This window comes from Capra hircus, chromosome 3, assembly GCF_001704415.2.
Source record: "Capra hircus breed San Clemente chromosome 3, ASM170441v1, whole genome shotgun sequence".
In the NCBI taxonomy this organism is placed as follows: domain Eukaryota; kingdom Metazoa; phylum Chordata; class Mammalia; order Artiodactyla; family Bovidae; genus Capra; species Capra hircus.
Genome location: NC_030810.1, coordinates 515106 through 529743, shown reverse-complemented (window position 1 = coordinate 529743; position 14638 = coordinate 515106). Strand labels below are relative to the sequence as shown.

Here is a 14638-nt window from a genome sequence, read left to right as displayed (position 1 = left end):
ATTTGCATAATTTAATTTTTATAAAGGTATATTCTAATGATTAGCATTGTACCTTTTAACGTTTTGAAGTGGGTTTAATGAAAGTGAAGTTGCTCAGTTATGTCCGATTCTTTCCGACCCCATGGACTGTAGCCTACCAGGCTCCTCTGTCCATGGGATTTTCCAGGCAATAGTACTGGGTTGCCATTTCCTTCTCCAGGGGATCTTCCTGACCCAGGGATCAAACCCAGGTCTCCCACATTATAGACAGACGCTTAACCACTTGAGCCACCAGGGACGTCCGTTAGATACCATTCAGTTCAGTTCAGTTCAGTTCAGTCCAGTTGTTCAGTCATGTCCGACTCTTTGCGACCCCATGAATCGCAGCACGCCAGGCCTCCCTGTCAATCACCATCTCCCGGAGTTCACTCAGACTCACGTCCATCGAGTCTGTGATGCCATCCAGCCATCTCATCCTCTGTCGTCCCCTTTTCCTGCCCCCAGTCCCTCCCAGCATCAGAGTTTTGTCCAGTGAGTCAACTCTTCACATGAGGTGGCCAAAGTTCTGGAGTTTCAGCTTTAATATCATTCCTTCCAAAGAAATCCCAGGGCTGACCTCCTTCAGAATGGACTGGTTGGATCTCCTCGCAGTCCAAGGGACTCTCAAGAGTCTTCTCCAACACCACAGTTCAAAAGCATCAAATCTTCGGCGCTCAGCCTCCTGCACAGTCCAGCTCTCACATCCATACATGACCACAGGAAAAACCATAGCCTTGACTAGACGGACCTTAGTCGGCAAAGTAATGTCTCTGCTTTTGAATATGCTGTCTAGGTTGGTCATAACTTTTCTTCCAAGGAGTAAGCATCTTTTAATTTCATGGCTGCAGTCACCATCTGCAGTGATTTTGGAGCCCAAAAAAATAAAGTCTGACACTGTTTCCCCATCTATTTCCCATGAAGTGATGGGACCGGATGCCATGATCTTCGTTTTCTGAATGTTGAGCTTTAAGCCAACTTTTTCACTCTCCTCTTTCACTTTCATCAAGAGGCTTTTTAGCTCCTTTTCACTTTCTGCCATAAGGGTGGTGTCATCTGCATATCTGAGGTTACTGAAATTTCTCCCGGCAATCTTGATTCCAGCTTGTGTTTCCTCCAGTCCAGCGTTTCTCATGATGTACTCTGCACAGAAGTTAAATAAGCAGGGTGACAACATACAGCCTTGACGCACTGAGATACCATTAAATGCCATTAAATACGTGCTGTGTCCCGTCTTTAGTATTCGTCTCTGCCTGTAATGTTTGGACGTCAGTTTGTCTGTATGAAGATAAAATTATAAGGCTGAGCATCTCAGGAGTGCAAAGAAAGTATCTGCCCCTGGGGAGCACCGACCGGAAGGGAGGGGCCACTTTCTGTGGCCGCTGTGCAGCGGCCTTCGTCGTGGGTACACCTCTGTAGGGCGTGGCTGCCCCTCTGAAGACCGGGGCCCCTGGGCTGCTTGTGGGTCCGCTCTGTTTTCTGGTCTCTGAGTTTCTGCTCTCAGGAGCGCTGTGAACTTGCTGTCTTTCATTGCAGGGGCCAGACGCCGGCTGAGTCAGACTTCCAGGTGCTGGAAATTGCCCGGAAGCTGGACATGTACGGCATCAGGTTTCACTCGGCTTCTGACCGGGAGGGGGCCAAGATCAAGCTGGCCGTTTCACACACGGGCGTCCTGGTGTTCCAGGTAGGTGGCGGGGTGCCCTCCTCACGTGCGCTGGTGAGTCTTTGTCGCCGAGTCACCTCACACTGGGAGGCGGAGCATTTGGACTGTACGGTCCCGCCTGTCCCCCTTAGAGAGGTCATTTCCTAGCCCTGGACTCTGTCCCGGAGTCCACTCTTCCTTCTAATGCTGTTTGGAAGGTCGTCCCCCGGAACCTCACCCGGGGGCTCAGAGCACCCTGCAGGGCGGCATCTGCCCCGGCGGGGGCGGCGGTGGGGGGGCTGCTGCGCGTGGGGTCTCCGCCGCGGGCCACAGTCCCACTGAGTGCAGGAGCCCGGGCCACCTGGAGAGCCTCGGGCCGTGCCCGTGGTCCCGGGGCCGTCTGCACCCACTGGATGTGCGCGCGGGAGGAGATACGTGAAGGGCCCCGAGCCGTGTTTCTGGTGACGTATCTGCATCTGCGTGCTGGGCCGGGTGGTGTGAAGCAGCTGCGGGCGCCTGCCTGGGCTCCAGGGGCGTCCCTGGCGCAGGGCTGCCTGGACTCCAGGACCCTGGCTGGCTCGGTCCCGCCCAGGACCTTGGCACCTCAGGGACGAGGCCTCCCGCTGCAGCGCCTCCCTCCACGACGGGCTTCACGCAGCCCTGAGACAGCCGGTCTGAGCCCAGCCTCCCCAGCCAAGAACGCTTAGTTTTGCCTTCTCTTCCTTTCTCTTTTAAAATCAGGAATCAAATTTCAGTTTCCTGTCGGAAAGAATGCCAGGCTTGCACTTAGAGCGTCAGCGGTGTGGCCTCCTGAGCGCCCAGGCCCCGCCGTGCCCAGGCCCCACTCGCACGCCCTCTGCCGGCGGCCCCTGCCCGGCACACAGGGGCAAGCGCAGCCCTGAATCGAGGCTGTCATTCTTCCAGAAAAGAGCAAGCCATCTATGACCAGAAGAAATTGCAAAAGCAAAGGGTTAGAGACGTTGGGTTAAAGGCGGCAGACTGAATCCATTTCCACTCCCTCAGAACCCCCACTGGAATAACAGGGAAGGAATTTTTTAAACTTGACATCAGTGAGAACCAAGAATGGAAGGGAGACCACAGAGAGCAAGGGCTGTCAGCAGCTGGGAGCTCGGAAGGCGAGGGGGATGGGCGCGGCGGCGGGGCCGGAGGCAGGACAGTTAGAGCGGCCGCCCCACCCCGGGCGGGGGCCTCCCCTTGGAGGTGGAGGGCAGTGCCTGCATGTGGGCTTCTGACCCCGGGGTCCCCACTCCAGCCCTGGGAGCTGCTGGCCAGCCCTCAGAGCCTCCTCTTCAAAGACTCATCGCAGACGATCTGAAAACACGGAAAATCAGACGAGCACGCAGAGTCCCACGTGCTCATCACACGAGTTCTCCCCAGGCCCGTGTTCTCACTCCCTGCCCCTCCACACACACACACACACACACGCACACACACACACACACACACACAGATCACGTACAAATAGCAGCACACAGACACAGAACACATATACACACACTGACACATAAATGAACACACAGACCACATCCACACACACAGACACATACACAGAGACCACATGTACACACACAGATACATAGATAGACAGCCATACAAACCACATATACTCACACAGACATACTGATATACACACACAGACAGACACAGAGACACACACGTACAGAGATACATATATACAGAGACAGACCACATCCACACACAGAGACACATATGCACAGAGACATATACACGGAGACCACATGTACACACACAGAGACCACATGTACACTCACATAAATACACAGACATACCTACAGATACACAGACACAAACACAGGCATACAAACCACATATACACACACATACATACTGATACACACACACAGACAGACACAGAGACACACACGTACAGAGATACATATATACAGAGACAGACCACATCCACACAGAGACGCACTTACACACAAACACCCGCAGACGCACACACGACACACGGGTGCACAGTGAGCGCTGGGCCGCTGCCAGCACGTCTGGCTCCTCACGACCCCATGGACTGTGGCCCCCCAGGCCCTCTGCCCGTGGGGCTCTCCAGGCAAGAGTGCTGCAGTGGGCTGCCCTGCCCTCCTCCTGGGGACCTTCCCGACCCAGGGATAAAGCCCACACCTCTCAGGTCTTCCACACTGGCGGGCGGGCGCTTTACCACTAACACTACCTGGGGAGCTGTACACGCACAGACAGGCACACGCATATACAGAGAGAGAGACGTGTGCACACATGTACACAGAGACACACAGAGACACACACGCACGTTCTGAAGCCTTGAGGGTATGCTGCCCTCGCAGGGCCCTTTCCCCTGAGGGCGTCTGTGTGCTCCCCAGGAGGAGACCACGCCCTGTCGGGGCTGCTGTGCAGCTCTCACTGAGGCCCCTCAATCCACGGGTCTGTCCCCCTTGTCACCTGGCCGGTCATGTCCACGCAGCTCCTGTTTTCCTGCAGGACAGGATGCAGTCTAGAAGTAGCCATAATGTTCAGCTGTCATGCTGCAGCTGCCTGTGACCCGGAAGACTGGACCAGACCGGGTACCGTTTTCCTGTGGCTAGAGTCAGGGACGGTGCCCAGCTGGGCCACGTGCAGGGGACACATGACCCCTCGGGGGTGACCTCGAGCACCACCTGGCCTCTCTGGTGATGCGAACGCTAACCCCATGCGCTCTGGTTCTTCCCCTGTGTCGTTACTGCTCTTTCTCTTCCAACTAATAAGCATCCTTGGAGAGATGCTGGGCCTTGCCTAGTGCCCCGTAGACCAGCGTCCCCTGGCGGTGCCTGGCCAGGGCTTACCAGACGGTCCCTGACTTGGGCACACCTGGGGCCTCCTGCTAAACTTAGACGGTGACAGGGAGAACCAGGGACTTGAGGAAAGCCTTCTTTCCAAGGAAGATGGTATTTGCAGGGCAGGTGTCAAACTTGTGGGAAGAAGAGACTCAGAGAAGCAGAAACTCGGGGCTGGAGGAGGTGCGCAAGCAGGAAAGCCTCTCTGCCCCACGCCTCGCCCCCAAGGAGCGGGCACAGCTTCAGCATGAGCGTAGACTCTCTCTTGTGAGTTTTTATTCTGGCCTGGTTTGTCATAGTAAAATATTGGTAATTAACTGTTAGAAGGCTGGTTACAACGCACACGGCGCTGCACCCACGTCACGGGGTCACTGGCCACCTGTCCCGAGGATGCAGGCGCTGTCCTAATAAACGGGATGACCTTTGAGATGCGCTGCTACGGGGAGAGAGTGCTCAGAGCTGTGTGTGTGACTTGCTGCCTCTTGTGGGGAAAAGGGAGGAAATCACACACACACACACACACACACACGATTTATTCCCTGTGGCGTCGGCACCCCTCGGATGGTGACTAGAGTCAGCAGGCTTTCAGAAGAGGAGAGAAAGAAAATGAAAGTGAAGTCGCTCAGTCGTGTCTGACTCTCTGCGACCCCATGGACTGTAGCCTCCCAGGTTCCTCCGTCCATGGGATTCTCCAGGCAAGAGTACTGGAGCGGGTTGCCATTTCCTTCTCCAGGAGATTTTCCCGACCCAGGAATTGAACCCGGGTCGCCCGCACTGTAGGCAGACGCTTTACCGTCTGAGCCACCAGGGAAGACAGAGGGGAGAGGGGAACGCTAAGTCTGGACTCAGGTTGGTGCCTTGTTAGTATATTACTATACTTCATGTTCTTTCTTTTTTAATTTAAAAGTACATTGTTGCTAAAAGTGTTAACCGTTATCTGAGCCTTCAGAGAGTCATAATCCCTTTGCAGAAGTAATGTGGAAGATCACTGATGACAAATACCTTAGCAGGCATAATAAGAGGTTTGAAATACTGTGAGAATTCCCAAAATGTGGTACAGAGAAGTGAGTGAGCGCTGCTGGGAAAACGGTGCCCACAGACTGGCTCAAAGCAGGGTCACCACCAACCTTGAGTGTGTGCGCCAGACCTTCTCAAAGAAGCCTCAGAAGTAAAGCCCACACCCTGAAGCGAGAGCCGGCCAGGCGCAGGGACACAGGGGCCCGGAGAGGCGCAGGCTGGCAGCAGGAGGCCTGGGAGGCTGAGAGCTCCGCAAAGCAGAGAGAGACAGAGGGTGAGAGACGGAGAGAGGAGGAGAGGGAACTCCAGCAGCGCCCAGGCGGCCCAGCATCCAGGATTCTGGAGGCTGGACCCAAACGGCAGCCGAGGAATTGCTACAGATGTTACTGGAGGAGAAGCGTCCAAACCTCCAGGCGCGGGTTTCCAGGTGGAAGGTGCCCACAGGCTTTACTCCCAGTGAAGGGAGATCTGGCAGGACTTGTCTGTCTGAGATGTCAGAACACAGAAGATCAGAGGGCTTCCTGGGGAGAGGCGGGGAGGCATGAAATGCCGCCGGGCTGGACACCGCTGGATGGAGGTTCTAAATGTGAAAAAAAGTCATTTCCAGCACCTGTGCAGCCAGACTCCTACCCAGGAAGAAAGCAAAAGCATTTCCAGACATGCCGCTCTTCAGAAAACTCAGTCCCCGTGCAGCCTTCTGAGGCCGAAGGTGCAGGAGAGGACCCAGGTGGAGCCGAGGACACAGGCCGGCGTGTTGAGGAGTGGAGGGGGTGGCCATGCCCAGATGCAGAGAACCTGTGTCAGCAGAAGGGCGCAGGGGCTCCAGGGGAAACTGCCAGGGAAGAAGCGGGCCTGGCTGGGAGTCCCCTGGGGCCCCAGAGGTGAGGGCTCAGCGCCTTCGCTGCTGTGGGGCCTGTGTGTGCGCACGCGCTCAGTCGTGTCCAACTCTTTCTGTCCTCATGGACTGCAGCCCGCCAGGCTCCTCTGTCCATGGGATTTTCCAGGCAAAAATACTGGAGTGGGTTGCCATTTCCTCCTCCAGGGGATCTTCCCTTCCAGGGATCGAACCCATGTCTCCTGTTCAATCCCTGGGTCCCACGTTCATTCCCTGGTCAGGGAACTGAGATCCTGCAAGCCCTATGGCACAACCAAAAAAAAAAGCCGGTCAGAGATGTCATGGTGAGATCACATTGAAGAGTTTTAAAGGTCTGCAGGGAAGTTTTGAGCTGAACCAGTGACGGGCACATAGAAAATTATGGAGAGACAGTTAGCAGCTCTGGGAGCACTACATATATAGGAGGAAAATGCAGTTGCGATCCACCCCTGCCCAGTTTGTGAGCAGCACTCACATGATCAACAGCACAGGTCAGATTTGGGGGGCCCGTAGGGAGGGGTGGACGCGGTCCCGCGGGATGCGGTCCAGACAGACAGCAGCGTGAGCCAGCTGTGTGGACGCGCAGGCGTTGTCGGACAGACCCTCTTCCCGCCTCCCGTGAGCCCCTGTGTCCAGGGCCGGGAGCTGAGGTGCGGCCTTTCCTTCTGTTGATGTTTTAAGGTTTGCTGGTTTTGAGGATGGAGTTGAGAAGCCTCCAGTGTCTCATTCTGAGCCGCAGGTGGAGTGACTGCGTGTCAGCCGCACAGGGAGGTGGGGGCTGACGTTTGAGTCGGGATCTCAGGGACATCTCTTAGGAATGCAAGGAATTGAGACGGAATTCACAGAACGTGAAGCCCACCCTTCAGAAGCATGAGTCAGCGTTTCCAGTATTAATATACTCGCAGAATCGTGCAGCTGTTGCCCCGATTCCAGAACACGTCGACGCCGCCCTCCCGGGCCCTGGTCCCGCCGCGCCCGGCTTCGCTGACCCTCTGCCTCTGTCCGCGGACACGCCTCCTCTGCCCCTCCCGGGGACGGGCCTCGGCGCCTCTGCGTCCGTGTTGTGCGTGTTTCCAAGCCTGCCTTACGGCTAAAGTGCTAGGCTTGTATGTTGAATGGAGCGCATTCTTCATCTTGCCGTCCCCCCATCCTGAGCTTGTGGAAAAGGGTAAATGGTCACGAAGACCAAGGACAGAAAAGAAAATGCCAGAGAGTGTTTCCACACATTCAGAGTTTCTATTCTGAAAAGCTTTTTCAAGTTCAGACAAATACAAGAGTGTACCGCGAGCCCCTTCACCGGGGACCCCCACCTGGGTTCCCCAGGCGCGCCCGCCTCATGATCTCAGATGCTGCCACCCAGGCTGAGCTGCTCCGCCCGGCCAGGGTCTGCCCAGGATCGTCAGCGGGAAGTGTCTCCCTTCTCTCCTTGTCCTCACGGCTGCGGTGCCCCAGGTCCGGGTCAGTCATTCGTGACGTGCGCCTGCCCGGCCCGGCCCGGCTGCTGCTGAGACTAAGCTGCCTGGGCAGCGAGTCACGGGCCGGGGGGCGCGCTGTCCGTCCCTGCCGGGGGCGGCATCCGGCACCTGCTCGGAAGGCGCGGACAGGCCTCTTCGCTGCAAGCTGCCTTCCCACAGGCTGTGTCTTTGCTGGTTGGCCGCACTGGGTCTCTGCCGCCGCGCTCGGGCCTTCTCCGGCCGTGGTGAGCAGGCCTCCTCCTCGCTGCTGTGCCCAGGCTCGGGAGTGGCGGTGCGTCTCAGCTGCTCGGTGGCACACGCGGTCCTCCCAGACCGGGGATGGAGCCCGTGGGCCCTGCTTTGGCAGGGGGTTCTTATCCACTGCACCACCAGGGAAGCCCGCAAGGAGACTTTTGTCCTTTGTAGTTGGTATTTGTGGAGAGATACTTTAAGACTGAACTTCCCTCACAGTGGCCGAAAGGCTGCTTTTAAAATGCCATTATTCAGGCTGCTGGAGGGGCTTTCTCATCATGTGGACTGTCTCCTGGTCTTCTGCTACTCGGGCTGTGATTCAGGTTGTCGGTTTTATCTCGTCTCTGTGGACGCGTGCACTGTCTCCTGGTCCTCCTGCTACTCGGGTTGTGATCTGGGTTGTGATCTGATGTTTGGTCTGCTGTTACTGTTTCTATTGGTCTTTAAATCACCCCTCAGGTGACGTCTGTGCCTTTTGGCATCTCCCCGCCCTTTCTCAGCACTTATTTACTTTCTCACACAATAACACGGTCGAGGTTCCTTTGTTCCTTGCCTGCCCCACCCTGGAAGAGCAGACAGTCCCAGTCTTCAAGGTGAAGAGTGTTTAGAAGCCGGGGTCTGGGCCCTAGCGCTCACTCTGTCTGGGGAGTCCGCAGTTCAGCCCCGGCTCTGGGTCCGTCAGGCCCCCCTGGGATCACTCCATCCTCCTCTCTTTCCTTCGCTGAGAAACTCAGCTCTGCTCCATCCCTGCACCCCCAAGCCCTCCGGAGCGCTGTCCTTGCTGGGATGGCTGCAAAATGCTCTCTGCTAACACTGGCAAAAAAGTCTCTCAGAGCTTTATCAGAGCAATAAAGTGCTCTTCCTAAAACAGATTAGTATGCTTAGTACTGACATTTTAATTGTCATTTTGGATGTAACAACTGTATGATGAGTTCTAAATATAATTTGCTTCTGAATATAACGCTGCGCTTTCTAGCAAGGCTGTAACTCACACCTCTGTCTCATGAGAAAGCGTGTGTGTGCGTCTGGATTACACGTGTGCCATTACTCAGCGTCCATCTCTTGGGTTTTAGAGCAGCACCAGAATCAACACTTTCAACTGGTCCAGGCTCCGAAAGCTCAGCTTCAAGAGGAAAAGGTTTCTCATCAAACTCCACCCGGAGGTCCATGTGAGTGCCATCACGAGAGTCTCTGCAGTTGAGGGACCATCCCCTCCGCTCAGTGGTTAATTGCTTGTGTGTCGTTTCAGCATAACGCACAAGGGAATGTGAGAACAGGGTAGGTGGCTGGGGGTGGGCTCTGGGGAGACCTGCCCAGCGGGGCCCGCCTCAGGGTGTGCTGGCAGCCCAGGGTGGCCGAGTGGCCTGACAGCGTCCACGGCTGACAGGCTCCTGGGCTGCTGAGAACCGTAGCTTCCCTGCAGCCGCTCCTCTTTTGGGTGACAGCGCTGTAGTGCAGAGGGTTTAGCTGTGGTCTGAAGCCCCGCAGCAAGTCAGTGCTGAGCTTCTGTCCAGCAGGAACGGAGGGTGTTTCCAGAATTCTGTGTCTTTGACTCAGAAATTGACCCTTCTGTGGTTCTAACTGAGGAAGCCTTGACTTTCAGAAAATGAATGTTCCTTTCTTTTGTGAGTCCGTAAGTTAATAATTAAATATAAATTTACAGAGTCGGACACGACTGAAGTGACTTAGCAGCAGCAGCAGTAAAAAGGGACAAACGTAAATGTCTATACAGTCTGATGGGAGGAAAAAATCCAATACTTGAGACGACTCTAAGATGTTCACGGTGTTACACGTCCACTGTGCCAGGAAGCTGGGAGAAGGATCAGCCTGCCGCTGTGGGAGGGGGCCCTGTGGGCTGCAGCTCAACCTCACCTCGGAGCCCAGAGCCTTGCCGTCCCGGGAGGGGCCTGTCCCGGGGGGGCCGCCCCTAAGCTTCTCAGGGGCCGGGGATCAGCAGGGCTTTTGTCAAACCAGGGCCACTGCGGCCGGCAAGAGTGCCTATTTCGTGCAGGAAGTGTGGACAGAGAGCTTGACTGATTGCTATTCAGACACCTCTTCTAAGAATGGAAGAGAAGTGTGAAGAATGCCAGGAACACTTATAAAATGCAAGTAAAAGGCTAGATTTTTCCTCTACAAGTTAAAAAGAATGTTTTGGCAGCTAATCCACGGAGACAGGGCAATGAGAGGATCAGTGCAAACTCCGAACTGTGTCTGTTTCTCACCTGGCAAGGTTATGTGTCAGCCCGGTTCCTAAGCGCTGAAGACTTTTAGGGTTGAATGTAGGAGTTAAAAGTATTGCTGCTATACTCTCTTGGAAGGTGATTGGGTAATAAGCATCACCGTGTCCAGAAACATGCGTTGCTTTTGAGCTCAATGTAACATTTCTAGGAATTTATCCTGAGCAATAACCATGAGAGGTACGGCAGTGGTTTCTTCATGGTGATGCTTGTGGGCCTGAAAACCTTTGTGTCCTGCTCATCCAAAACACCCTCAGAAAGCCCACAGGAAAGTGAGTGGGTGACGACAGGTTAATGTGTCAGCCAGCACAGAAAGATGCCTTGGTCTCCTCTAACGTGGGAAAAGGTTTCAGAGAGAAGCTTCAAAATGTTAGCCCTGTGACTTAGATGACCACACTCCTCTGATATTTCTACAAAGAAATATTCCACTGTATTTTTCTCCTCTCAACTATAAACGGAACCAACAGTCTGTATACAACTTTCAGAAAGAAAATCTCCCTAGCTTCTAACTTTGGAGTAGCCTGCGGCCTTCCTAAATGTTCTTCCTGCTGTGGCCACTGGAGCCTTTGCCTTTCCACTCGTAGGGGCCCTACCAGGACACCCTGGAGTTCGTGTTGGGCAGCAGAGACGAATGTAAGAGCTTCTGGAAGATCTGTGTGGAGCATCACACCTTCTTCAGACTCTCTGATCAGCCCAAGCCGAAAGCTAAAGCCGTCCTCTTCAGCAGAGGCTCCTCCTTCAGATACAGGTGAGCGGCCGCACTGGGCAGCTCTTTCCTTGTGGCACTGAGAACCCAAACGTCCAGCCAGGGTGCGCGTGGCTCACGGACGGAGAGTTCCGCACAGGCTGCGGCCACAGAACCGCTGGAAGCGCGGCAACTAGAGTAGTGGGGAAAGGGGCCTCCTAACGGCGTCTGGAACAGTGGTTACGCTTATCAATGCAAAGCATCCTTTTTAAATGCATGTGTAGAGTTAAGGCAGAGGCTGGGCAAGTCTTACTTTTCCTTTGCTTCTGTGAAGAATTAGTGCTGTGTATTCCCGTTTATTCTTTCCTGTAAAATCTGAATTTTGTTTGCAGTGGAAGAACTCAGAAACAGCTTGCTGACTATGTCAAAGGCGGTGGGATGAAGAGGGCTCCGTATGAAAGGTGAGTGCTCTCGTCCTCACGATGCAGAGTGTGGGCGCTTAAGCCAGCATTTCAAGTGTCTCAGGCTTTGCGTGAATGAAAGGCGCTTCCGCTGTGTGGATGTGCGTCTTGACACTTGGGCTCCGTCTCTTCTGCCCCCTTTCATGGTGATGGCTCGCGTTTCACTGTCACTTAAGGTGTTCAGATGCAGGTGACACGTGCTCCAGTTTGCCTCGCTCCTCCTGGACGTGGTGTTTTTACAGAGCACGGTGTTCTCAGTGTTAGACTGCGGACCTGAAGCTCTGTGAGTGTGGGGCTCTCCCCTAATGCCGCCTCTTCTGCAGGTGGATTTTTGCTTGCAGTCTTGTTTTCCGTCATCCTGCCGTTTCTAGTTAGATGCCTCAGGGCGTCTCACAAACCCCGGCCCGTTTTCATGGGAGCCCTTCCTTACGGGCGCAGCACCCTAACGCTGTGTGCTCCAGGAGCTCCTCTGATGATGGCATTCTTATTAAAATGCACTGAAGATGGAAAAAAAAAGCAGTGGGGTCAGGCAAGCAGGGCATGGGGCTCACCGCCTGTCCTCTGCTTGCAGGAGACACAGCAAGACCCGGATGTCTCTCCGTGCCCTCAAGGTGGACTTGCCGCGGCAGGTTAGTGCTTCTGCGTAAACGCCCCCGATGTAGTCTCCAGTCCCCTTTCAGGGAATAGCCTGGCGTGGCTGCAACGGGAATCCTAAAGTCAGCCCATCATTTACGTGGCAATTCCAGTCCTGGGGCCCTGTTTGCAGAAAGGAGTCCTGAGTGAAGAGGAAGCTCTGTGGGTGGACACGTGTCACGGTGTTGCTTGTGACCCTGGAGGCCCCGGCGACCGCCGTCCGGGCTGGTCTGGGTGTGGCCGCCTGTCGGGTGACTCAGGAGCCACTGAGAGTCCCGTTTCAGCAGAGTGGAGCCCGAGCAGGACACGTTCAGGAAGCATCAGCAGTGACACTGGCTGTCTGCACGGTGACCCGTGCAGAACCTCTTCCTGGTTTAGAGAGATGGCTGGGTGCTCGAGGGGCTGAACCTCGCAGCAGCGAATGTCGTCTCCCAGCAGCCGGGTCCCAGGCAGTTTTCATCTTCTTGGGCTTCTCATTTGACTTGGTTTTCTGCAGTGGACACAGTGCTTTTTGTTGTCAGGAAAACAGCTAAGAAATACAACTTCTATAAAAGTGCGAAGTGCTGATAATGCCAGCTGGGGTGGGGAGGGGTGGCGGGGAGGGCGGCCGGGGGGCGGCGATTTGCTCAGTGAAGCTGTGTTCACTCCGTGGGCATTTCGCTATCACGTTAAAGGTGAAAAGCAAGGAGCAATGTGTGCACCAGCGTGTCTGGCACGGCCACGGCCACTAAGCGCGGCGCACACAGGCCCCTCGCGCGCTGCCCAGGAGGCGTGAGGCCGTGGCGCCAGGCGCGGGCTGGGAGTCGCCGGCTCCGTGTGCCGGTCAGCTTCGCGGTCGTCTTTCTCTGCCTTCACCCCCGCGTGCTGACTGCCACGTGCGAGCTATTTTCACGTAGGCGCCTGCTCTTTTCACGCAGTAGTATTTCATAATTGTGTGTGCAGCTGTGTAGCTTCGTATTTATAGTTTGATTGCTGCACGCTGTTCGTTTCTGTTGCACCTTTATCTTTCATACTCTAATAGCATTTACGGAGCTGCAGGTGTACCTCACATAGAAACACTGCTGTGTCCCCAGTTTTTTTAATTGGGTTTTTAAATAAAAGCATTCTTTAACTCTTAGGGATATGTTTTCTATTTAGGAATTCCTTGTTAAATCTTTGAAATTAAAGGAACTTACCTTGGGATGCACCCACGCGTCTCATCCCCCAGCAGCCCTGGGGGGTTGGGGGCACCTTGCTAGCTGAGGGGTGGCTCAGCCCATCTGCAGCCACCCAGCCCCAGGGGATGCCAGTGTCCAGAGACACCCCAGGGGACTTCAGGGTGACCCAGGTGCCAAGGAGACTCGGGACTTGAGTGGCAGAAGTGGTGTGGTACCGAGCACATACAGGACAGTGAGTCACAGGGACCGCAAGCAGGCAGTCCTGAGCCCACTTCAGGCCACATGTGCGTTCCTGTTATTTGTAGAGGAGTGATCTGACTGTCACCACTGTCGGAGCCGTGAGAGGCGCGGGGTGCTGAGCAGCCCCCAGCGTGACCTGCCGCCTCACGCTCCTGTCTTCTCATTCTGCCCCAGAGCATCTCGTTCTCCGAGGGTGTGAAGACTCCTGTGACGCCATTGCCCACAACTGCCTCCTTCTGCTCGGCCCCTGCGTCCCCTCCAGTTCCCCCGGGCCCACGCGATTTCCAGGTCGACGGCAGCAGCTCCGAGACGGGCCCCCCCGCACCCGGCGCCCGGCGGCCAGCTACAGAGAGGAGCTCCGTGGCCATGGCCCAGCTCCCCCGGCTGCCTGCGCTCCAGCCTCACCAAGGTGTCGGCTTCGGTTGGGGCGCGAAGAGCTGTGGCCCCCACAGTCCTGAGGGGCTGAGCTGCCCCACCTCAGGCCCAGATTCAGGGGGCGCGGGCAGGGGGCGCCCGGCTGCAGGGCACGGTGACCGCGGTGAGGGGCCCCTGACCGGGGGCTCCTCCTCCAGGGTGGGGCACCTGTGCGGCCCACCGGGCCACGGTGGGGGCCCGGTTTTCACATTGACAAGCGCCCAGCTGCAGGTGTCTGAGGAATTCATAGACGACGACCCTGCAGACATCTCCTTCTTTGCCGGGGGCTCAGAGGCTTTCTCCTTCCCCTACGGCGGCCTCAGCCCAGGCTCTGGCCCGTCCAGCCCCGAAGGGTCTTCCCCGGAGGTGGTCCCTGGGGACAGGGGCTGTGGCTTTGAGTTCGAGGAGGGCAGCCTCGGAGACGCGCACCCCTTGGACACCTCGGAGCTGCTGGAGGTGAAGGCGCAGGCCAGCCTGATGCAGCGCCTGCTGAGCCCGTCCGACACCAGCTCTCTGCGGAACAACCAGTCCGAGGCCAGCTCACTGAGCAACGCGCCCCTGCCCGGCGGCCTGTCCGCACACACACCCGGCTCTGCCCCGCCGTCCGGCGCCAGCTCCATGGCCAACTTCCCCGCCTGCTCCGTGCGCTCCGAGGCCAGCTCGGCCTTCCAGTTCTCAGACATCGTGGACCAGTTAGAGCAGCTGAGCTACCCGCCCACGGCGGCTGAG

At 56.0% G+C, this 14638-nt stretch overlaps 1 protein-coding gene across 4 annotated transcripts in view; it reads left to right on the top strand.

Annotated features, from left to right (window-relative positions):
- FARP2 (FERM, ARH/RhoGEF and pleckstrin domain protein 2) overlaps positions 1–14638 on the top strand; it is a 99687-nt gene that overhangs the window by 58657 nt on the left and 26392 nt on the right. For 2 of the 4 annotated variants that reach the window (XM_018039820.1, XM_018039818.1), the window contains exons 8-13: positions 1552–1699; positions 9156–9251; positions 10904–11067; positions 11397–11465; positions 12037–12094; positions 13670–13904. In XM_018039820.1, coding sequence (XP_017895309.1) covers positions 1552–1699; positions 9156–9251; positions 10904–11067; positions 11397–11465; positions 12037–12094; positions 13670–13904 — 770 coding nt within the window. The remainder of the gene's footprint in view (positions 1–1551; positions 1700–9155; positions 9252–10903; positions 11068–11396; positions 11466–12036; positions 12095–13669; positions 13905–14638) is intronic. The other 2 variants (XM_018039821.1, XM_018039823.1) reach the window with 1 other exon arrangement.